This window comes from Amphiprion ocellaris, chromosome 13 (genome assembly GCF_022539595.1).
Source record: "Amphiprion ocellaris isolate individual 3 ecotype Okinawa chromosome 13, ASM2253959v1, whole genome shotgun sequence".
Taxonomy (NCBI): Eukaryota; Metazoa; Chordata; class Actinopteri; family Pomacentridae; genus Amphiprion; species Amphiprion ocellaris.
The window spans coordinates 27,566,410-27,591,853 of record NC_072778.1 but is presented as its reverse complement, the minus strand read 5'-3'; the positions used below and the strand labels follow the sequence as shown (position 1 = coordinate 27,591,853).

At 39.8% G+C, this 25,444-nt stretch overlaps 1 protein-coding gene and 1 long non-coding RNA gene across 2 annotated transcripts; one reads left to right on the top strand and one right to left on the bottom strand.

Moving 5' to 3' along the window:
• Nucleotides 1-15,886: 15,886 nt before the first annotated feature.
• On the bottom strand, nt 15,887-23,377 carry slitrk4 (SLIT and NTRK-like family, member 4). Its single transcript, XM_023280343.3, has 3 exons — nt 23,253-23,377; nt 21,521-22,973; nt 15,887-20,673 (listed from the first exon to the last, which is right to left on the bottom strand). The coding sequence occupies exon 3, from the start codon at nt 20,629-20,631 to the stop codon at nt 18,049-18,051; it is 2,583 nt and encodes an 860-aa protein (XP_023136111.1). The 5' UTR covers nt 20,632-20,673; nt 21,521-22,973; nt 23,253-23,377; the 3' UTR covers nt 15,887-18,048.
• A 54-nt stretch (nt 23,378-23,431) lies between these two features.
• LOC129350375 (uncharacterized) lies at nt 23,432-24,384 on the top strand. The gene is made up of 2 exons (XR_008603753.1): nt 23,432-23,769; nt 24,063-24,384. It is a non-coding gene; the product is annotated as an uncharacterized LOC129350375 (long non-coding RNA).
• Nucleotides 24,385-25,444: the final 1,060 nt, after the last annotated feature.

Sequence of the window (25,444 nt, the reverse complement as noted above, 5' to 3'; positions counted from 1 at the left end):
TTGTGATTTATGTGTGTGTGTACAGATAAAACTAAATGTTAAAATCCTGCACTCTGAGTAAGAGAAAGAAGAAGATGGAATTTTGCTGTTTTCCGTGTAAAGGTCTAATCTGTGCCTGTTTGCAATTTATTTTTATTATCATAAAAGAAAGAAATCATGTGCATTTATTCAAAAAGTAGGGTTTTTTTTAGGCACAGTTTGAGTTAACTTTTTTTTTTAATTAAGGATAAATTCTGCACTTTATTGAACTACATTTATCTGACTGCTGTGTATATTAACTGTCTAGCAGAATTAATATACAACACCTAATGCTGACTCTTCAATAATATAATGTTTATGAACTACATAACACTCCTAAAGGTGCCAATCTATTTAAGTACTTTTAATTTTAATTCTTTACTGTGTTAAGTGATAGCAGGTGCCTACAGTCGCACATTGTCAAATTTGAACTGAATTTGCAATTTATACCCTGTAGCTGTGCAATTCATAATACATCCATTAATTCAACTGACTGCAATGAGCTGTGACTACAAGCCCACACTCCTTTGACACATTATCACTACTGGCATGTAACAAATAGCATGGACACGCTTGAGTTAGTGTGTTGAAATCCTCATCTTGTGTGATTGACTCCTTTTTTTTTATCTTCCAAAATAGATTAGGGTGCAATATTCATGATGGTTGGTGCAAAAATGTTCCTGACATACAAAGAAGGACAGTTGGTTAATCACTGGAACAAATCTGATTTCTGAAAAATATTCTCAAATGAAAGGTAGTTGCAGTTTTATGTGAATGAGAATGAATCCACAAGTCAAAGATCTTTGTCAGCGCAAAGACAGATTTACTAGTCTACCTGAGGAGAAAAGACTGGTTATGATATGATTTATGTAAGATTGGAGACAATACCCATTTTATGTTTTATTGCTCATTATATAATAATTTAAGTGTAACACTTCTGAGTAAAAAATGCTTATTTTCAGATAACTGTTTCTGGATGAATTATTCTACGGAACTGTCTATTCTTGTGCACTTGCTTTACAAGATACAATAACAAGGATAACAAGTCAAGGATCTGAGTGGGGGGCCACAGCTCATTACTGCTCATCTGCCCCCTATACATCAATGTGCTTAAATTACAAGAGTGCATCAAATGACATATGTACAATAGTGGCATATTATCTGTTTATAAAGTTGGTATACCTTTTTGAGTGGACACACAACAACATTTGCATTTATTTGTAGTCATCTTTCTGATAATCTGCTGTTCTACTCTCATTTTAGCTCTGTTTTTGGTCTCTACCACCTCCTGAGGGAAACATCTGGTTCTTCTGCTGCTAAATGCTCCACCGGGGTCTCCAATTTGATGTTACCTGTGTCTCTCATTTGGTGCCGGACAGCATACCATAGGAGAAAATAATGAGCTGAAAGACACTCATGACGAGGTTAGACTGGAAAAAATATCTAAATGTGTTGTTCAACACGATGTAAGGAGCCACACCCGATGGTGGCAGGAAAAACCAGCAGCCACAGAGAAGAAAAAAAAAGAGCTCCAAGATCACAGCATACTTTTTTGGTTGGATGCTGGAAAGCTGTTCTGACATCATTACGGTGTGTGGGGCGATGGTTTCCAATGCTATACTGGCCCCTTAAAACATTACAGCTAAGAGGAACTGCATAGCTTGGAGATGTGATTTTATCTCAAACTATCAACTATTAAAAGGCAGCTTCAAATACATGGCTTTCACTGGTAACTCATTTTTATATTGTTTTGTTGCTGCTTTTATTTATCTGAAGAACCTTCATTCTATACCCTTTAATTGGTGTAAGGCTAGACTGGAAATACAGCCAATGGAAGGCCCTCACAAGTACAGCAATGCACTCTTGTGTGTGAATGCAGATACATATCAAATCACAGAGGCAGATCGCAGGAAGATAACAGCTTGCTGGATGTGCTGTAATTCCCCGCGTTTGCATTGCAGCATGTTGTAAAAAGACAATGGATTAAAGATCTTCATTATACAACACAAGCGAGGATGAGCTCCAGCTCAGAGGGAACAAGTGAAAGAGAATTGGGAGTGAGAATGAATGATGGAAGAAAAGAGCAAAAAAAAGAAACAAAAAAACAGAACATTAGAGGACAGACGTGAACACTTGTGTGACCTGTTTCTATAAACCACAGACACAAAAACACTCCATGCGCACTAGAGACCCTGTTCACATGCGCACTGCTTTCATGGACACGCACGCATGCATGCATGCATGCGTGCACATAGATGTCGAAAAAATATGAAACACATACACAGAGAGAGCATTTGGAAGCTTGTATAATTCTCTCTGTGGGTGTCAATTAAATCTCTCAGCTCTGTCAACAGCACACACACACACACACACACACAAACACACACACACTCGTTCTCTTTCAACAGCTAGTGCTTCGTCAACACCGGCTGGCTTGGCAAGCGAGAGAGAGAGAGAGAGAGAGAGAGAGAGAGAGAGAGAGAGGGAAGAGCTGTTAGAGAGAGAGAGAGATAAGAGATAGAGAACTGGTAATATGAGAGCATGAAAGCACTGCAGGTAAGGAAACACTGCGGTCTCATGTACACGTTGGTCTTGTTTCATGCTTTTTTTTCTGCTCTGAATACAGCACAGGCCAGTAGTGATTCTGACAAATGAGCTGTGGATGCTAAGTGCAAAAGTATCCACTCACACCCACGCAACAGAAAATATTCAATTTTCTCTCACCACGCACGCAAATCAACAGAGTATATATTTAATAACACATCCCATTTCTTCTAGCCATCCTAGTTAGACCTACTGGCTGCATTTTGAATACATCAGACTAGGCAAACAGCAGTGCTACAGGCAAACTGTACATGCTCCATGACTGCGCTGTCAAACTGGTTTGACTGTTTTCTGAGACACATTAGCACAATGCGTTCTGTGACTGAAAAGACGGAACTGCTGGTTATGAAAGCTGCACTCGACATTGTCTCAGAGCCGGAGCTGAATAAACAACAGAAGTCTGCAGAGCTGCTGCCTTCTGAGCAGACTGATCTGTGGCAGAATGTTCACAGGTTTACTCCCTGCTGAGGTGTCCTGGTAAAGACTTATAAACCCAGATTGAGTCAGTGCAGAACTTCCTCTTACATAAGCAAGTTTATTGGAATTCTGAAGTTGTTAAATGTGATAGCTCATTACAGAGCAGTGACACAAGAAATTGGTGAAATCAGTAAAGGATTTTGGTGTAACTGTCGGCATCTACAACCCTACAAGTTTTCCATAGCATGATAAAGTCCAAAAAGAGACTAAAACATCAATAGAATCATGGTCAGAACCTAGAGTGATGAAAATATTTAACATTACAATTAATAAATGATAAATCTTGTACATCTTCTTCCTAAGCATCATAACATCATGTAAATGTCAACCAATCATTTCATTACATCATTACAGTGTGCAGAGAACCAGGACTTTTATGTACGTCAACAACTTTTTAATGGGAATAAATTACTGTGACTAAAAGATGTAACATTGAAATTGTGCAAATCAGCCATTTTTTTGTTGTCTTCACAGTCAATCTCATAATTACTCATCTCGCCTTAACTAGCAGGAGGAGTGCCTTTTTTTCTGGCTGATGGGTGAACAGATTACCATAAAATAAGTGATTAAGACCTTATGACCACCAAAAAATGATCAAAATGCCCTTAATCACTGCTAATAGTTTGCATATTGACTAAGAAGAGACTCTTTGCTAACAGTGAGTTGCTCTCAGAAAGGACAAATCTCTGTATGTTAATTAAAGCAACTTTCAAAATGCTGCCTGCTGTTTTCTATGGCCAAGATTCTCCCTATTTAATGTTTCAAAGAAAAGAAAGAAAGAAAGAAAGAAAGAAAGAAAAATTGTTTTCCAAGCGTTGAAGATAATTCTTCACACATCTTGCATTTAAGGCTCATCTTATTTTGAAATTAACCAAGGGTTTTAATATGCTGGATAACCAAACAAGTGGGCTGAAGGACCCCATCAGTATGGATAGGTGTAGAAATCCTACCTGAGCCTGACTTGTATATGAAATTGATTTTCAAAAAAGACATACTCTGTAGAGGGTGGAGCTGACCCTAATATACACTCACATAAGACACAAACGGAGAACACAAACGCTGGCATAAGTTTGATGTGCTGTTGTTTAACAAAATTCACAAAAAGGGAAAGAGCTGAATAATGAATAAAAATTGAAACCAAAGTGACTTTGTTCATATGGTTCAAAACATGCTTGTTCTCTCCCATGGTGATTGTGACGTGTGATTTGAGATGACAGTTCTAAAGTCCATTTAGATCCACTTGCGTATTGGACAAATTAACAAACAGACCAAAAAAAAAAAAAAAAAACCTGCAGCAGGAAAACAAAAATCCGATGATATGGAATAGAATTTGGAGCCAGTCCCATTTGAGTTTCAGTTCCTCAACAGTGAATGGATCAATGAAGTAGACAGCTGCCCAACAAATGAGTTTAAAATGAAATGACAAGCTCCTTTCACCTGTGTAGTGCATTCAATTTTAATCCTTGTTTTGTGCCCTACATCTATTACTTTTAGTTCTCAGCACTATTATGGAAGCACAATAATATTGACTATCAATCCCAAAGAGATGGCAGTGGTGGTGTGGACTGTCACGGGTTTCAGTCTGGCTTTTAAAGCCCAAGCATATATACATAATTTTCAGGAATATTTTCATATATTCGGGCTATTGATTCACAATACATAACAACTTTAAATGGCATATTCATCCTCTGCATTTTCCTATTCAGATGTAGTGTTTAAATGCAGCTTTCCAAATGTGTTTGAGTGTCCTCCATCAACACAGTAAAAGCTCCATTAAAATGGCCGTATTTTTAAACCCACACCTCTGTTTGTGCATGTACAGCTATCACAGCAGGTGCTGATTCAGTTTGCTCCCTGGAAATGAGATAAACACATAGAACCAGGAGATAAATGCATAAAATATTTTTGATGTGTCCCAGCAACACAGGGGAAAACAGGCAGTTCATGAAAGCTATATCCAATACTGTCATGGTCCTGAAAGTGGCCCATTTCTATTATGTTTTAGGCCACAGTAAACCACTGTGCTTTTGCCAGTGTGTTAAGAAGGCCGTACTAAAGGCTGGGAGTTTAATGATGAGTATTCAAACCAAACTGATAACTGGTTTAGTGGTAAAATACTCTGATTGAATAAATGACTATCTTGTCACAGGAAATGAAAAAGCATCCAGGAGGCACATCAAGACACAATCAGACACCAGAATTTAGATTGTGGTTTGAGAGAATCATGATTATTATTATTTGGAATCTATTTGAATCCTTCATCAATCTAAATAGGTTTGACTTCAACTATTTTTAGCAGTTACTACCTAGAAATTGCAAAAGATCTGTAATCACTTTTTTTTTGCTTTTCTGAGAGCTGTGAAAGATCAAACATTAATTATCTAGAGCTGATATAATCTACTGGCAGTGCTTTTTGTCATGTTGTCCACTGAAGGCTACAGGAGGTGCCAAATCAAAATGAGAACAGCCTACTAACCAAATGTTTTCTAAAATGCTCTGCTCTGACAAAGGTGAGCCAAAATGCTTGGCAAGAGATTAGTTAACAAAATTGAAAGCTAGGTAAATCTAAATATTTCATCAGGCAGGAACTGGATCCGAAACTGAAACAGTTAAATGGGACTCAACTATACACATAATGTCTTCCATAGAAAGTTCAGATTTTTCACAGCCAACAACAACAAAGCAGCAACTATGCAGGTTGGTGTTAGTAATGTCTCGATTGAAAAAGCAGCAGTTTTGACGTGTTAGTTTCTCTCCAAACCATTTGCTATTCTTGCTACCTCATAATTAATGCTCCAGTACAGTATGCAAGTCAAAGATCATGCATGTGCAAACATTTGGTGAAAAGCCATGATATAAAAGCACAAAAAGAGTCACTATATTAATCTTGCTCTGCAGTGAAACAACAGTTTATCAGCCATGTCAGGGCAGTGGAATAACCTTTGAACATTTAGCATGACATTGCTGTGATTAACCTGTTAGCAAACAACTGCCTTTTTACTAATCCAGTGGACATGGAGCAATGTTACCATTCATTAGCTGTTTGGTGTTTTTCAGGTAACATACAGGAGATTTATCAGAATTTTTAGTAAGACTGAATCCATATAAAAAGGAAGCAAAGATGTCAAAAAGCTCTGCAGAGCTGAAGGAAACTGCAAAGTCAGGTGATCAATTTCTGTGGGTTCATTACTGTGAGTGACACTTGTCACAATGTGCACAGTCATTTAATTCATGGTTACCATCAACATATTAATTAGTGCAGATTTGAGTAATACAGTCTACCTATACACACAATATGCAACATAAACAGCAGTAAATTAGACAACAAAAGGTTTTAAATGATTCTCTAACACATCATTGTGCTGATACCTGTGTATTAACATTATTCCCCTTATTATCGCAAAAAAAAAACATTAATTCCCTACAGCATGACGCTATGAGACAATAGGCAAAAAGCTATTAGAAATGAAATTGGTAGCCATTTAAAAATTAAACCCCAACAAACCCCTCTGCTAGAGCCAAATCCAAATAAACACTGTAAGCGCTAAATCTGTGGTGTCAGGAGTCTTTGAGCTGCCTTTAGCAGAGTCCACATTATTACCAAAGCTGGCCCGCTACACGTCCTTGAGGGGCCAATTCATTAGTTAGCTGGAAAGCCCAATCAATCACAATGTATCTCGGAAGAGTATGGCTCATAATTCAGCTCAGGTAGTACAGCAAAGAGAAAAGACAGGGAAATGGGACGATGGATGGATGGACAGACAGCCAAACAAGACAGATTGACAGATGGGGAGAAAGGAAGAAGGATGGTTGAGACTATAACTGGGATGGTTTAAAGTGGAATCCCACGAGCTGCTTGGCGTTGCAGTCATTAGAGATCGCCTGTCAATCAAAAACCTTGCAGTTTTCTTTTAAAGTTTTTTTTTTCTAGAGATGTTTTTTGTGGGGGTTTTTTTGTGTGTGTTTTGGAGAAAATCAATGACAAATGGATGTTGCAAATGGAAACACTTCCATGACCTTCCTGCAGGGGCAGTGAATGTGTTATCAGTGATAACAAGCAGCAAAAAGTATGTCTACTTATTTTGCTTTTACATTATTGTTTCTCATCTGTTTGTTCATGGCAGCTGCAGTTCCATGGTAAGATATATGCTATTGATTAGTGAGAGCGAGAGCTAAAGGAAGGCTTTTCATGTGTTCTCCTGGGATGTCAGCAAAGGAAAACACTCACACACACAAACAAGCGTGCAACCTCTAGGGACAGTCCCAAAGGTCTTAGTATGTCTCCTCTACTTGTCTCCAATTGTTCCCTTGCCTTCATTGATCTCTCATAGATCAATGTAATAAAATAGAAACAGGTGTAGGTTTGCACCCAGAGGAAACAGCAGCACATTAATCACGGCCCTGTGCTCTGATGCACATACAGCTGCTCTGCCAGCTAACATGAATTGGTTCAACAATGATTTTCAAGGCTCATCTGTCAAATTAGAAGAGCTTTAATGACTTTTAAGGCTTTCAGAAGCTGAAATGTGATGATTCCAAATGACTGTGATGTGGAGCTTAAGAGGTGTAAAGTAGCCAAGCGCAGTTATTTAAGTACTTTAGCCAAGTATAATTTTGAGTTTATGGCACTCTTCTTAAGTATATTCACTTAATGAAATGAAATTAAAAAATAAAATAAAAATTAAAAAATAAGTAATCTGCCATTGCTGCTAAACAGAGGAAGAGAAGTCTGTGTTAGCTAGCTTTTTTTTTTTTTTAACCACTACCTAAATTAGCTATGTTGTGCAGTAATTAAACTACCAAAAACAACAAAACATTATTTAAAATTTAGGCCTAGATGCCAAGGAGATCAATATTATATTTCTTAAACACAAAATTAAGGGTTGAAAGAATTTTTGCATTGTTAAAATAGTACTCCTTCTGAGATAAACAGTTACTTTTAAATGTTTTAAAGCTGTATTACAAATTAGCAGCTGGGTAGGGTGCTACAAGCAAAAACAAAAGAAAAAGAAAAGACATACGCAGAATAAAGGAATTTCTTCTGAAATCAATGTATTGATACTGAACTGTTTCTCGAATTGCTTTTTTTTAAACCATCTAATTTGTACTTCACATAGTGACATCAGTATGCAGTTAGAATACATAGGTTTGGTAGCTATTAGCAGTTGACTATTAAGCTATACTAGCCAGCATACAATATTTAGACAATCAAAAACAATAACACATTTTAAAATTTAAGCCTTAACACCAAGGAAACCATTACCATTTCCCAAAACTGATGGTTGAAGGTGTTGCTCTGTATAAAATAAGAATAACTTTAAAATTGTTTTGTGAGGTCTACTTAACATAGGCACCCGAAGCACACAGTGGGTCGATGTTGAAATTTTCTGTGTTTTTGGGCACAAGGAAACTACTTCAAATAAGCTGTGTTATGCTTTTAAATAGTGATCATGCTGCACTTCCACAGTAAACACTAACTTCAAGCAAGTATTTGGTGTGTTCACATAATAAAAGTGAGACAACATGGACACATCATGGATGACAAAAGCAATAACCATAATGGCTGAGCATTTCCACCCTGAAGCAGTGACTTGACAGTCTCAAAATCATGGATTTAGATCGCTGGGTTGAAAATATAACAAGCATAAGGGACCAATCCTTCTAGCTTACAGGGTGGGACTTTCTCTATCAGCAGCAAGCAGTGGAGATGAATGGATATAGAGATGGCAACTTCATAGATCTGCATATTCTAGAGGAAGCAAGACTGTTGAAGTATAACCATTATAATGCATCGAAAAAAATCTAATATGTAACTTTGATGCACACAGAGTAGGTTTTAGTGGTTCAGTGAACAGGTAGAGAGGGACTTTCAAACAGCCACGATGCAGTTTAAGTGTTGTGCTGCTGAGGTGCATCGTCCAGCAATGCAATGCACAAAGGAAATCAAAGTGACTAATTACAACTGCAATAAAAATTAGGATAAATTGTGCATGGTGACAGCAGTGAAATAGCTTCAGGAACTCCTTGAGTAGATGATTAAAAAAAAAAGCAATTTGGTATCTATCTGTGAAGTTTAATTAACAGTGACTTTCCAAAGTCACAGTTGGGTCTTGTCATTTAAGCTGTTTGTATATTAACTGCAAATAGAGCAGCATACTATGGAAATTAGATGTTGTATACAGTAAATGGTATTAAAATGTTCTCTTTATGCAATTTCACTCATTTGTTTTCCTCCATTACCTCCAATATTGCATACCAGCAGTGTATGCATTACCACTCTCTTGAGCAGACTTTATTTTGTCACCATTTCAATGTGAACACAAAAGCTCCCCGAATTATGCAGTGGAAATGGGACATAGTGTAGGTCCATGTTCAGCATTCAGACTGCTTAAAAGATAAACCCATCTGTCTGCAGCACATTCCTGCTTCAAAGAAGGTTAGGTTTATGCTGGGTTCACTTCATATCGTTGAAACAAAGAAAATGTTTCACATCAGCTTTTAACTTGTATCCCCTGATGTCTGGAATGTCTGACAGTGACAATATCTTCCTCTTGATAAAAAAGAACTACATATATATTATTCAACTTTCAGCAGAATGGTTCTAAATGCACCACCGCAACATAAAAATGACACCGATGCAATGAATTCAGCAGATTTACAGCAGATATACAAGTTTTGCTACCATGCTACAAATACATAAGCCAACAAAAGTAGTTTTATGGTAGCAATAATTCGGGCTGTTTATCTGTCATTACTATGAAATTGGTCCTACAGCTAAAATCCCAAGCTGGAATGGTGCGTGGTTTTCCTGTTCCTTGCTTAAACAGGAACTTTCATTTGGATCATTCTAACTGGTCTGATGAGAGTTAGATGATGTAAAAACACTCTACATGCCATTAAGAATGATAAAAGTTTCCATAACAGAAGAGTAAGGAGGAAGTTTTTGTACACATCCATGATAGACTGTATATAAAAGATGGACGTAGCCACCATGACATCACTTCTTGGTTTGTGCACTATTGGGTTTGAAATTTGGTTGGAGACATCTTGGTCTTTGGAATCTAACATCTCAGGGGCATTATGCATGCCAAAACAGTAATGTTAGGTCAACTAAAGTTAGCCCCACCCTGAAACATATCCGGCTTTATGACCAATTTTCTCCTAAATGAGACTACAATTTACAAATTAAACATTACGCAGTACTGGAGGGAACTTGAAATGAGCAATTGAGACCATGAACCCATCTGAAAATGTTTTCTGAGGTAACAGATGAAGTGAGAAAGATGCTCATTTTCTCATGTACTTTTATGCAATCACAATTTGTTTTACAACCCGAGGAGTAACCCCTGCTGGCCATTGAAAGGAATGCAGATTTAATGCATTTTCACACTGGCTTCACTTCTCAGACCCAGAGATTACATTTATCTTCTATATACAATCTATTTAAACCCACAGAGTCTCAATAAGATGTCAAATCAGGCAGCATAGGTGAAAATATATGTGCAGATGGAGTGTACAGGCTTTAAGGTAAAAATTAGCATAAGCAGTCAGATAACCTTCAATTTGACAGACTTAACAAGGTAAGCACTGGGGTTGTTTTGAAGATACACTTAATAAGAATAAATTTTATCCTTAAATGCCACACTTTGAGGTTGATTTCCCAAGAATTCACCAGTCATCCAACAGTCTTTTGTTAACCCACACTGATTTGTCTGTTTTACAAGGCTCTCACAATAGAAATTCATATTCAGTGATGTATTCAGAACCATACACAAACAAAATCCATTAATTACACCCTGGATTGAAAGTTTACACGGTGGCATTTGCCATTCATTTAACAAAGAAGAAATGATGTACACTGTGAAACAATGGAACAACACTGATGAAAACTGCATGAGGATCTTAAACGCTTCACTGCTCAAAGTAAAAGAAAATACACATGTAAGCGTTAGCCTCAGACAAAAGAAATACTAATTTGATCACAGAATGGAGTTTTACTTTAGTTCACTCAATCATTTCGTGAGTGGGTGTCACTTTTTTAGAAGGTGCAGATCTCATTCTGTTCAGGAACTCATTATCCTTTTCAGACCAAGCTGGTGCAAAGAGAGAAGGGGGAAAAAAGTTGTATTCAAAGGACAGAATTTGAATGAGAGATGAAATTAATTTAATGGTGTGGACATGGAGGTCAAATATCAGATTCTACTAGAGTGCTATCTTGTCATATGTGGCTGCATTAAAGCCAGAAAAAAGAAGAAAAAAAAGGAGATTTTAACACATTGCACTTTGCTGCTTCTTTGTGAAAATGTGTTTTGCTCGCGCTGAAAGTTTGCAGTGTTGCTTAAGTTTCATGACCTCGGGGGCTAATGAAACACATGCAAATCCATGAGTATAACGACAGGAAGGAACGCATGACATATTCCAAATCCAGCTTTTGTTTAACACTTCAAAAGCTGCCTCTCTGCGGCTGTGATGGCCTCGGCAGACAGGTGATGGGAGACTTCCTGTGATCGGCTTCTATGAATGCCACTAAATAGTGTGAAAATGGCAGCCAAGCAGCTACAACAGAGCAGCACTGGTGGATTTGTCTACGTTTAATGAGGCAGCTGGTGGGGAGGCGAGGCATTGTTTTCCTCTCATTGGGGATGCATTGAGTAATTTGCAGTAACCGGGGAGATGCCATCCCTTTTCATCCCCTCTCAAATGGCCGCCTGACCGTGGCGGATGCCAAAAATGCCCGGGTACCATTCCTGAGCACATTGTTGGCATTCAGCAGACATGAGCCACCGTGGCTACAAATGTGGCCCCACAGCTCAATAAGGTGTCAAAGAGAAAATACCGGTGTTGTAATTAAAGCAAATACCACATTAATACAAACTGGGATTGTGAGGAAAAGGTTTTGTGATGAAGTGTACCTAATTATGGGGGATTTTAGCGTTCAAGCCTGATGGTGTGGTGAATAATTTAACTGTTCGTTCAACTCGTTTAACTCAGCTGGACAAATCATCGGGGCTATTATTAGAGATGCTGAGTTAAAAAGCCCTGACTTTATTCTGAAGGACCACACTAGTGGTTGTGCATAATCAAGCACATTCAAAATAAATTACATTTTTTTGTTTAGTTTTTTTCAATGTGACTTGCAAGCTGTGTTTAGAAAAAAAGAAGTGTGCTATTCCATGCATTCTCTGGTGTTAATTTATGCTGATATGAAAATCTATGAGCCCGCTCTTGTTGTGTAATCCATCAAGTCTGCACTCGTTTTTGTCATAGTTACACAGATGTAATATCACATGAAGATAATGTAGTGCAAACTAATGCAAACCGGTCTGCATGAATTAGCATTACAGTTTCATTGCATGTCGAGAGACTCAACAGAGATAGATTAAAAATAAATAAGGAAAAAACATTCATCAAAATGAAGGCAGTTAAAGATGAGGTACACTCATGTTTTGTCCCAGATGTAAATCACTCTAGACTCTAGAAGATGTCACAGTTGTTTTTTTTTTCTTTTACAGATTGAATTGTCACAATACACACACATATAACAAACACACACACACACACACACGTATATACACACGACCGTTCAAAAGTTTGGGGTCACTAAGAGATGTCCTTACTTTTGATAGAAAAGCATTGTTTTTTCAATAAAGCTAGCATTAAATTAATAGGAAATCCAATGTAGACATTGTTAATGTGCTAAAAGACTATTCTAGTTGGAAACAGCTGATTTTTAATGGAATATCTACATAGGGGTACAGAGGAACATTTCCAGCAACCATCACTCCTGTGTTCTAATGCTACATTGTGTTAGCTAATGGTGTTGAAAGTCTAATTGGTGATTAGAAAACCCTTGTGCAGTTATGTTAGCACATGAATAAAAGTGTGAGTTTTCATGGAAAACATCAAATTGCCTGGGTGACCCCAAAACTTTTCAACAGTAGTGTATATATATGATAAAATGCTAAATAAATAAATAAATTGAACTTTCACCAAAAATAACAGTGCCTAGGTGCTCCAATTACAAGAATATCATTTTTTTTTTAAATTTAAGTTTCTCCTTCATATTTAGATGTTAGTGAAATGAATGAACCGATCTCTGCCTGGAATCTTAGAGCAAATGCATTAAAAAAAAAAAAAGAAACAAGAAACAGAACTATAGATGATTACATATGATTTATAGTTTCTGAACCCAGTAGTGTGTTTCTTCAAATGTTGCTCGAAATTGTAATAATAATAATAATAATAATAATAATAATAATAATAATAATAATAATAATAATAATGATAATAATAATAATAATAATAATAATAATAATAATAATAATAATAAAAGCTGTACTTTGGGAAGTTAAATCATTCAACATGAGCACATTTTTTTCATACATTCATTTCTGAGGTATTATTAAGAGATTAACGTTTTAGTTTTCATAAATGGTAGCTTTCAAAACCTGAAAGAGAACTGACTAACACTGTAGAGAGAAAATACCCTGAGCACCCATGGAACAAATAATACAAGGAAAGATTTGCTTTACAGTATGCAAAGTTACACTGCAGATATTTCTGCAGTGGCTATTAATATGGTACCGTGGATCATTTTAAGTAAGACAAAGAAAGAAACAGAAGAATAAAACCAGTATACTTTTGACAGACATTAACCCTCTACATGATCCTTCTCTCAAAAATTGAACTAAGTTCATGTTAATGACCCAAAATTTTCATTTTTGCTGAAACTTTCAGGCTGTATTCAAGCTCAGCTGAGACAGTTTGATGCCCAAGGTTACTGAATGGGCTTTTTTTTCTTTTTCTGAACAATAAATACTATTTTAATTAGTTTGAGACTAAAATATCTCTCACAAAGAATGAGAATTTTAGTTTGCAATGAATGCCAACTGACTGGAAACCAGCACACCCTTAGGAATGGAGCACATAAGTGCAGAAAAAGAAGCAGGTATGATTGTTTTACATTATACTCGTACAAATCTCAATTATTTGGCCTCTGGGATTCATTACTTTGACTTTCTGATTACACTTTGACCAAATGACTGCATTTATTTACTAAATATCCATTTCTGGAAATAAGAAGAAATATATATTAGAAATATCATCATCAAAAGTCTGTTATGGAGCTTCTGAAATCATCCTTTCCCTCGTTTCCTTAAAAAGAGCTTCGGTTTGGGAAAAAAAAAAGTCCAAACTACAAATAGAATAAGAATGTTCTTCCTTCCTTTTATCCACAAGCCTTCAAACACCAGTAATCCTGCAGTCCAGTCACACCATTTCACCCTCTCTGCTGTGTTCTTAGCTCACAGTGCCCCTTGTGGCCAATTCCACACTCGAGGCAGACTTCAATCCTTTTCCAGCAGGGCTTTACCAAGCGTTTCCCCCCTGAAATCCCTCCCTTCAAAAACAGACGTGCATTTCACCGAGCAGCCCCATCAGATAACAGTACAGTCAGAGCAGAGATGATGTTTGCAGTCAGGATTCAGCACATAATTGCATAACTGTCTCTACAGCAGGTGGGATGATAACAGCAGAGAGGAGAGTGGAGGAAAAAGAGGAAAAACAAGAGGCTTCAGTGCATTTTTCATTGTACTAATGTCTACTGAGTTAAATTACAGTGAAAATAAAGTATTGCTCTGTTTTCTAGCGATGCCACTGCAGCCCCTCAAGGACCCCCCGGAGCTTCCAGGAACAGAACCCTGCACAGGAGCCAAGTCACTGCAGTAAAATGCTGGACTGGAGACACAATTTTCCAGCCAATTTCAGTCTTTTTTTTTTTTTTTTTTTAAAGAAAAGTATTCAAATGATGTTTCTGCTCTATTACAGAGCAGTATGATTGAAAAATGTGACGGGGAAGGATGCACAGATGAGGAAGAGGGAGTTTGGAGGAGGTGGACATATCAGATTCCTATCCACCCCCCACCTCCCTCCCAACTTCCCTTTTTTAGTTCATAACTGCCATGGGTATTAATAATTAATGAGGACAATTCTCTGGCGTCTGGATGAGTCATACTTTCTGCTACTTGGTTTCCCAAAAGCCCAAAAGGTTGGATTAACACAGTAACAGAAAATTTGAATTTTTAACCCTAAAATGGAGCAGGCATCAATGTTTGATAGGTGCCTAAAAACGGATGGAGCGCTGATACGTGCAAACAATACGGCTGGTGCAAGAAGCAGAAAAAAAGGCTCATACAGCTGAAAAGGAAGATAAATCAATGGATGTCTGGGAACAGGTACAGCAAGGTGAGAAGAAGTTGCATTAATAGACACAATATTTGGTTATATCCGTTTTTAGGGCATCACAAAGGAGCTCTAAACCACCAAAACAGCACACACAAGTGGATAAATGATATCTTCAAAGCGTCATTGTTTAGTTTGGCTGTTTAAACTAAATCTCAAGCTCATGAAGTAAACTCAGTCAACACTTAAAACGTGTTTTTTCTTTTTAACTCAGCAGGAAAAAGCACAAATTGTTTCATGTCCTTAAGTGTAACAAGCAACAGTTTCCCAGCTCCCACAGCCTGTTTTCCTCCAACCAAACAGACTAAGCAGTCATATATTATGCTTGAAGGGCAGCCAGTGTTTGTACAAGAACAAAACAAGTACAACATTCTGTCGCTTAAGCTGTAGTCTGTCCAACACAGAGCTGTCAGACAATCCAACTTGTTCTGCGAAAGGAAAAAAAAAAAGAGACTCAAAGCGGGGATACGGAGGAGTTGGCAGCTTCGAGGTAAAGCAGCCTAGAAGAGCTCAGAGGAGGTGAACTCAAAGAAATAGGGGGACACGGTGCAAATAGGTGCTGATTTTAATACCTTGATTTCAACATGATTATACAAGAGAAAATTAACCAATATACAGGAGATTTATGACCGATAGAAAATTGTATTTATTATACTTTCCAAGATACATTCTATTCATTTGTAATGTCAATAAACACTCATAATTTTAACTTAACAATACTTTTTTAAATAAGGACCGGATAGAGTTAAGTTGATAAAAGAATTTTGAAATAGAACCTGTCTTGACAATATAACCTCAAACTAAATAAATTAAACAAAATTATTTGAAGCCATCATGACTGAGCATTTGTACTAATATTGCACATGGTGTTTTACGATACGATTCTGTCCTGATCTAACAATTTAGAGCCTCAATTTGTTCCCTGCCCCTCTGAAATGCCTGCTTTTCCCAAATCCCAACAATTTCCCAGAAGCATATCGAGTTTAATGCACATTTATTTTGGTTGCATAATGTTAATAAGAAACCTTTTACAAGATACTGTGGGAGATATAAGAATAAGGAAACTGCTTGAAACTTCACAGACTCTATCAGGCCTCAGCTCGTCGTGCGACACAATAAAAAGGAAACATCACAGATCACATTTCACAACCCTTCGTGGGGCCGGTCAAGTTCCTCAGCAAACTGAGAGAAACAGAAACCCCTTGAATCGACTCCACAGTCACTTCTGGTGGCCTGAATTAGCTCTGATGCATCGTCCTATCAAGTCCATTCCGCTCTTTGTGTATTTTTTTTTTTTTTTAAATAATACCAGTAACTCTTTAAATAATCCTGCATAGAAAAATAAATTAACTATATTGTTAAATTTCTTTTTACTACGAATTCAGAGCTGACAAGGGGAGGTGAATCACCGATTGAATTATATTAGCGGTTCGTTTGACAATTCTGGCTTGTAGTCTCTTGATGATGATGCAGTATGAGTGTGTGTTCCTGTGTAGATGTTTGTCTTTCCTTGTAATTTACAAACCAGTCCCACAGATACAAATAATGTAAGACTTACAAAATAAATTCCAGGTTACGCTTACATGGCAAGCAGCTTTGTAATTTTTTTTTCTTTTTTTTTTTTTTTTATTCTTGGGGTTTTTTTGATGTTTTTTTTTTCATTTTTCAGAAACAACGTCCTCTGACAGTGTATGTGCCGTTAGATTTCACCCAAAACATACAGTTACTGTAAGTAGCAATTTTAAAGAGAAACACAACTCCATTCAGAAGACACTATATTTAACATGGCTCTTTACACAAAGAAAACAAGTCATGAAATCATTCCCCAAAAGAGTTTCGCAGTGCCGCTAATTCCCATGAATGGAAAAACAGGAGCTGTTTAGCCTCCCGGCAAAAAGCAGGTGTACTGCTACTGGTGTGTAATCCAGACAAGATGGCAGAGAGTCTGCAGCCGACTCCAGAGAGCATCCGCAAGAACAAACAGACATTCCCACAATTAAAAAAAAATATATAATAAAAAAAAAAAAATGAGTAGCATCCATTGAGTCACTGATTCTGTTAATCTCATCCCAGAAGTAGCAATTTTGGATACTTTCCAGAGCAAAAGAACAACAACCAAACGCTCCCTCCTTGTTCTTTTTTCTCATTTTTTAATGAAAACAGGGGCTGAAGCCGGCGAGGTATTTTCTCAAGCACTGTTTTCAAGACCCTTTGATTTGGTTGGGAAAAAAAAAAGAGGAGAAAAATAACAACAAGAACAACAACAACAAAAAAAAGATAAGTACCCATTTCAATAGCAGCAAAAACACTATGACTGTCTGGTTGTTTTTTAGGGTGTCCTGTGGTATGTTTGCGGGATTCGTACATATGGTGGCATGGATAATCCAAAAGGTCTTTTACTGTGAAATACATCCACGCTGATTCTACTAATAGCTTTGTAGTTGGAGCCATTTTGTCCATCTCTGCATTGGTCATTAAGGATTTTCCAGAAGGCACTTTTTTTTTGCTTTGTGTGTGTGTTTGTGTGGTCGCAGAGAGATGAAGACAGAGGGCGAGATCAGAGCGATGTATGTTAGTGTGTTTGTGTTTCTAGAGGGACACAAGGAACCAGAGAAAGGCAGATGTGTTTGGCTGTCCGTCTGCCTGTATGTGTGTCTGACCTCCATGTGTATGTGTGTAATCAATGCACAAAATCAAACAAAACAATCCCTACATCTTACTCAGTGCAGTCTGCTCCTCGAGCACCTGCAGGTAATCAGGCGTTCCTTGGAGCTTGGCTTTCAACTCGTAATACTCACTTTTTCTCTGCTCCACCACGATCTTACTGTGGTTCCCACCTATCAGGGACGACTTCTTCATCTTTTTATCCAGTGTTTTCTCCGGGTAGCGGATTTCATACCCGCCCATCCCTATACTGTTGAAATCTCTTTTGCTGTCCAGGAAGTTGTGGATGAACATGCTGGGTTCTCGGTGGGGGAGGAACTCCTCGAGTTCGTCAATGGTGCTTAGGCGTTTGTTTCGCTCCAGGGTGGAAAGCGAGTCTTTATCCTTGTCAGCGCTGTTCCGGAGGATGATCTTCTGCCTCTGCGAGTCTGCAAACTTGAAGCCGGCGTCCATGTCCGAGGAGCGTCCGATCCCACAGGTGTGGCTCTTGCCAATGTGCTCGATGGTCTGAGGGATGAACGTCTCGCCTCCCAAGTCGTCCCCTGGGATGGAGCCTTTCTTGCCAGATTTGTGGCTGTGGCGCCGGAGCTGCAGCGACATGGAGCCGCACTCCTGATTTCCAAGCCCCTCCTGCCGGCCCACTGGTTTCTTATTTCGCCTCAGGACGAACACTAAAAGGCAGAAGGCCACAAACACTGTAAGGATAAGCACTACGAGGATGCTGAGGATCATAATCGAGAGAGGCACTGGCCCTCCCGGTGGTGCTTTGCCAACTCCGGCAGGTGACACTGAGGTCAAAATGGGGGTGGCGCTAGTTTGAATAAATGGCGGCCTCGCAAGCTTAGGACAGAGGATCTCATTTTTTAAGAGGCGCAGCTCAATGTTGGAGAACTGCACAGGGGAGGCACATTTCACCTCTTTGGCAGCCACTCCATCACTTAGTTTCTGTAGCCAGAGTTTGAGGGCGACCAGATCGCAGGAACACTCCCACGGGTTCCCTTCCAGGTCTATTTGGGTCAATGACCGCAGCTGGTCCAAGACACCACTCACTGGCAGGGTCATGAAGTGGTTGTTTTTCAGATTCAATCTGGCTAAAGAGACACCCGCAAAGACGTAGGCGGGGAGACTCCGCAGAACATTGTTGTTGAGATACAGGAGCTGTAGGTTCGGCATAGAGTCAAAGGTGCCTGCTAAGATTTCTTTTATGGCATTGTATTCCAAATATAGGTACTGTAGGTTTGTGAGGCCCAAAAACATCTCTGGGTGTAACTGTTCCAGCTGGTTTCCGTTCAAATACAGTCTTCTCAGATTAGTGAGGTTAGCAAACACACCTTTCTGCACTGTGACAATCTGATTGCTGCCAAGATGTAGCAAATCTAAGCCTTCAAACCCCTGGAAGTCAATCGGACTGATATCACGGATGTAATTCCCACTCAGGTGAAGTTTCTTGGCATTTGGGGGTTTGGGAATGAGATCAGCTAAATTTTTAATATTCCTCTCCTGACAGCTGACACTAATGCCAAAGTCAGAGGGGTGGGCTTTACAGCTGCATGGCTGTGGACACAGTAACGGAGGGGTCCGAGTCTGAAAGGAAACAATCTGGGTATTTCTTCCGAAGGGTGGTAAACCAGCCACAATACCATTACCATAAATCTTGGATGAGTCAGTGGTTTTTGGCGATTTTGTGGCTATGGGAGCCACAGTGGTTGGAGACATTTTAGAGGGAAACTGTCCATTATCAGGTGGCGGCATTCTAACATCGAATTCACTTCCCGTTCCCATCGGACAAAGCTCCTGTTTGTTGGTTTCTTTCAGGAGCCTCCCGTACAAGTCACTTGGTGTTTCACATATGGCCTCGCCGATAAAAATGTTATAGGGCATGTTTTCAAGCCATGCCTTGAGAGGTGCTAAATCACAGGTACAGTTCCAGGGGTTGTCATCCAGCTGCAGCTCTACAATGCGCCCGATATGCTCCAGAACCCCCAAATAAGGAAGTTTCTGGATCCGGTTCCCCCTTATATCCAGATGTGTCAGTGAGGCAAAGCGAAATATGTTGTCAGGAAGTGCCTGTATGAGATTATCATTCAGGATCAGCACTTTTAGCTTGTGCAGTTTGTTAAATGCTCCCTTTTCAATGTATTTTATTAAGTTGTAGTCAGCCTGAAGGTATTCCAAGTTTTCTATTCCTTGGAAAGTGTCAGCTCGCAGCACCTTTAACTCATTATTGTTCAGGTGCAGCTGCTTCAATGCACTCATCCCCATGAACGCTCCACCTTCAATGTTCTGCAGTTTATTGTTCCCTAGCTGCAGTGACACAGCGTGGGTGAAGTTGAGGAATGAGTTTGGGTAGAGTATGATTAAGAAGTTGTTCTGAAAGTTCAGGTGGTATAAAGACGAGGCCGGAGGGATGAGCTGCGTGGGTCGATAGACTGTGATCTTCTCGCAGTTGACATACAGCACGTTTTCCACCGACATGCAGGAGCAGGCGATGCAGGTCTCGGCCATCAAGTCCGAGGCGGACGGATCTGCCATCGGGGGTCCGTCCGACATGGAAGGGGAGGAGAGGGAGGAGGAGAGGGAGCCGGAGATGGAGGAAGAAAAGGCTGCCAGCACGAGTACGAGCAGCATCTCGCCGGTTAGAAATCCTCCCCCAGAAAACCATTTAGTAACCTTTGGAGAGAAAAAAAGAGAGACAGGTGCATGCACAAACATTCGCATACCCAGGCGTACATATGTGCAAACAAGACCAGAGACGTATGCACACACACACACACACACACACACACACACACACACACACACACACACACAGAAAGCAAACCATCAAAATGCATATTTGAGATTGATTATTCTGCAGTTCCAACATTCAATCCATTCTGGCACATTTTTAAAATCAATGAAGAGACATTAGGTCTATTATTTTTTACTGCTTAAAAGAATATGCAGATTGCTATGCTGATGACACATATTTCTAATTATTGCACTTTTTCATTAGAGCGATTGGAATGAGCAGCTTTGGCAATAACACAAGGACTCTCCCTAATGACTGGACAATACAAATGTTTGATGCAGATTATTCAGTGCTGGGAAAAAAGTATCACATGCTCTAGAAATTACTCAAAACCCTGAACTGCAGCACATCTATGCATCTTACTCTGATATCCAAAAAAGCATGAAGCATCATCTAGAAAATGTCAAAGACAGCAGCACGATTATGTTCTTCCTCTCTCGGCATATTTAATCAAATGGCTGCAGTTCTCTGCTTTAAAAAACATATATAAAATCATGACGGTCTCATTTGAAGCACATTCAGGTTTTTTAGCAACTGTGAGAGCAAGGGGAAGAATTGGGACTGTGCCCTTTGCTGACATATTGAGAGGGTTTTTAAGCAGGACCCATTTACCACATGAATAAACAGTTCTTTTCCCACATCTGGCATGAAACTAAAATGTGTGAGGACTATAAACGCACAAAAAGAGTTGTTTTTAATGATGAGATCTAAATAAATTGGACTTACCAAAAGCTGTGGTGGTAATGAATGCGGCTCCCTCTGGAGACGCGGGGCAGCATTGGTGAGACATGGATGGAGACGTGCGCAAACAGTCCTCCCGGCTGAAGTAGACAGTTATCGGGGGCGCAACAAGGTTTCTCCAGCCCCCCCACTTTATATCTCCATGTAGGCTTCTGTGGATCAACCGGAGCCAAGCAAACTGGAAGTGTGGTGGTGGTGGTGGTGGTGGGGGGGGACAGAGGAAGGAGAGGGGTTTGGAGGGGGGTTGGGGGGCGTGGAGGGGTGAGGAAGGGGAGGGGGTTGGGGTGGGGGGGAGCGTCCGATTTCACCCGATGCGTCTCTTGCTGACGGGCTCCTCTTGCTTGGAAAAATCACCCCTCTGGTCGTTCGGTCCCCACGGTGGTTGTACTACCTCCATGGGAGAGCATTCATTTGGTTGCAGGAGAGATAGAAATAGAGAGAGACAGAGAGGGAGAGCGAGAGAGAGAGAGAGAGAGAGAGATGGAGGATGACAGAAAGAAAGAGAGAGGGGAGAGAAAGGGAGAGGCTTTTTAGAGATCTTGACGGCGCGTCCGGTGACTCCAAGGCGTGAAAAAACGCACAAGGCGGACGGTGATGCGGTCAAATAAGTCCGTCATTCTTGTTGTCTTTTTTTTTTTCTTTTTTTAATCAGAGTGGGGTGGGGGGGGGGGGGGGGGGACTGGATGTGGAAGAGGAGTGGAGAAAATGGGGGAGAGGGAGAGAAGGATGGCCAGCACTGTGCGTCTCGCTTCAGCTCGGCTCAGCAACCCCCCACGATCCAATGAATAAATACTGGTTTGTTTCAAGCGAAGTTGCGCACCGGGATAAACGCTTCAGAGGGCAAAATCAGCCAAAACGCTCCCATCAGGTTACTTGCATCGGTGTATCAGTCTCCATCCAGGCACCATAAATCCATTCATTGTGCAAAAACAGTTCATTTCTCTTGTGTTTGTTTGCAGACGAAAGCAGGAGAGATTATTTCAGTCTCATCCAACCGGAGGAAATTTACAAAAAAACAAAAAAAAAGGGGGGGGGGGATATTCAAGCTCCTTGAAAAAAGGGGGGAAAAAAAGAAAAAAGCACAGAGAAACAAGAGTCAGGACAACAGAAACCGGTGCGTAAAAATGAATAATGCAGTTATTCAGCCTTTAGTCCGCTGTGGTGCAAGTGAGGAGCTAGAAAGTCCGCGCTCTCTCCCGCTTCCATCGGCCCAGAGAGGAAAAAATATCAAAATAAACTTGATGAGCAAGATGTGGGGATTTTCAGTGCGTCCCACCTTTCGAAAAGAATATCCAGGTCGAGGAAAACGGAGGGGAGTTGATGAGGAGGAGAGCGAGCTTGTGTTCCCCCCCTCCTGTAAAGACAGAACAGTATCCGTGTCAGGCGCATAAGTATGCTGGCTCCTTCTGCAGCCGCATTCACTGAGCTTCCCACACGACTAAAAGAGGAGAATGCAGAGATGTGGAGAGAGGAAGGGAGAGAGAGAAGGGGGAGGGAGGGAGGAGAGAGAGAGAGAGGGAGGAGAGGGAGGAGAGGGAGAGAGAGAGAGAGAGAAGGAAAGGAGGGGGGTCTCTCACATACAAGAAAAAGAAAAAAATACTTCAGACCTTGAAACGCTTCCAGTGCGCACACTATAATGGCTGCACTTCATTGTGTATCATGATCTCTTAATTATTCCTTGTTTTTAGATTAAATTTTAATACAGGGAGGCTCTCACCTGTTTTATTGCTTCTCCTCTTGGCGTAACCTCCAGAGAGATCAGGATCAAAGCTGATGAAAAGGAAGGAAGGGAGTGTTCGGGTGGACTTTACCTGCCAAAATAGTCGCATTGGGTTTGACTTGCGCGACACGAACCCACCGCGTCCGCGACTGGAGAGAGAGAGAGAGAGAGAGGATAGGAAGGAGATAGAGAGTGTGTGTGTCTTAGTGTGTTTGTGTGCTTAAAACCGGCCACGGGAGCGCGCCTGTGAGCGGCATTTTAAATAGAAGAGAGAGAGAGGAGAGAGAAGAAGGAGCAGAAGGAGAGGGGGTTATTATTCAAGAGTGCTGCAGTCAGACGCGCTGCAAGGAGGGGAAAAACGGAGAAGGAGGTGGGCAATCAGTCAATCAAAAATCGTTTGCGTTCAGACTTTGTGTGTCTTTTTTGTTTTTTGTTTTTTTTACAGGAGAGACGAGATCGGAGCGGAGAGAGCAGATGGATGGAGCGCAGGAGAGGAGGAGGAGAGGAGGTGGAGGTGAGCGCCCTAAAGTAGGCTACGGCAGCACTCCGACTTCAAACACTGTCCATCTCCAACGCGATGTAAGATCTGCTCAGTTTTGTGGCGAGCTGCACGTGAAGTTATTAATTCTGCCTATATATCCATCCGTGTGTGATATGCGTCCTTGGCTGAGCGCAGTGGCACCGTGGCGCAGTGCCCGCGCTCCTGTCCGTACAGCTGACACCCTCGGGAGAAAAGGGAGTCGCACCTGAAACCTGACAGTGTTCGGCCTCACCGGAAGCCTCACCTCTGGTTTCCTCTTGCAACAGGTGGTGGAGCCAAGTGACGCACAGATCGAGCAGGGCTGCAGAAAGGGAAGACGGGAAGTATGGATTTCAGCCGCCCAGCTCCGCAGCATGGCTGGATTTGATTAACTTTAGTGGTGATGATGATGGTGGTGATGATGAAGCACCAGAAAAATACATGGTATTATTTCCAACATTTGACAATACAATCCAAATATTGATTATTGCCATGATTTGGTTATCTTTGTGCTTAAAATCTGGAAATCGAAATGTCTTTGGCAATTTAATTTCCATTCTAGATCATGTATATCCTTTTTTGCTATTGAATATTAAAAACTTACTTATTTCTTGCATTCATTCTCCCATACTGATCCCCAAATGAGACAAAAACACTAATTTGAAGTTCTAGTTTCAGAATTCATTGTAGTTAAGCTAATATTTACAGTGTACCAAATAACAACGTCCACAGTCTACACTTATGTAGTACTTTTAAACCTTAACTAGGTTCTCAAAAGTGCTTTGGAATGTGTGTCTCATTCACACACACTCACACACACCAATCCTAAGAGTAAAATTTACTTATTTTTCAATGGTGCTCCACTGTTAAAATGTCTAATTATGGTATGCATTTATATACCAAACGGAAATTAAATTTCTAAAACAATCCCAATTCAACATCTTCGAAGTGCCCTCCTCTGGAGTTTTCACCCAGATAATGTTCAGAGCTCAAAATATACTTCTGACTCTTAATGAACTGCTGCTATTTTACCCTTCGAGTGCATAATCACAACATGAAAGAAACTGTTCTGTATATGTGTTGAAACGTAATACACTTGTTTCAAATGCTTATGCAGGCTTTGTGCTTATTCAGCATCACTCCACTGTATTCTGTGATTTATTTTATATATTTAGATTACATTTAACTCTGCTGTCATTGTACACACAAGTCTGTTCAATGCACTTTAGCATCTAAACAGAAGTGCAAAGAAACAGGACAAAAAATACCAAAATGTAAGTGTAATATATGATCAGTATGTGATTTACTGTAAAGGTCTATTTTCTTTTAATTTTTACATTAAAAGGTGATATTTGCTTTTTTGAAAAGAGCATAATTGAATGTAATGCATCATCTTTAGCTAAAAGTGTCTTTCATGTTTGACAGACATATTGTGACGGACAATAATCCATCGTACAAAAGACTTTACACATAAAGGACATTTTTAATGTCTGAATAGTGAATTTTAAATGCATTTGTGATGCATTTAAAATTTATCTCTCATTCCTATTTCTTAGGATTGGTCAACAAAACCCCCACTCTCTTGACTGATTGACTGACTCATAGTAATGTGTGCAAACTGGGGTGTGGCTGACAAGCAGCACCCTAAAGTAGCCACCGGCATGAAGAG

Bases quoted from the DNA above. Each gene is read 5' to 3' on its own strand.
- slitrk4 (XM_023280343.3), bottom strand. From the start codon at position 20,631: ATGCTGCTCGTACTCGTGCTGGCAGCCTTTTCTTCCTCCATCTCCGGC.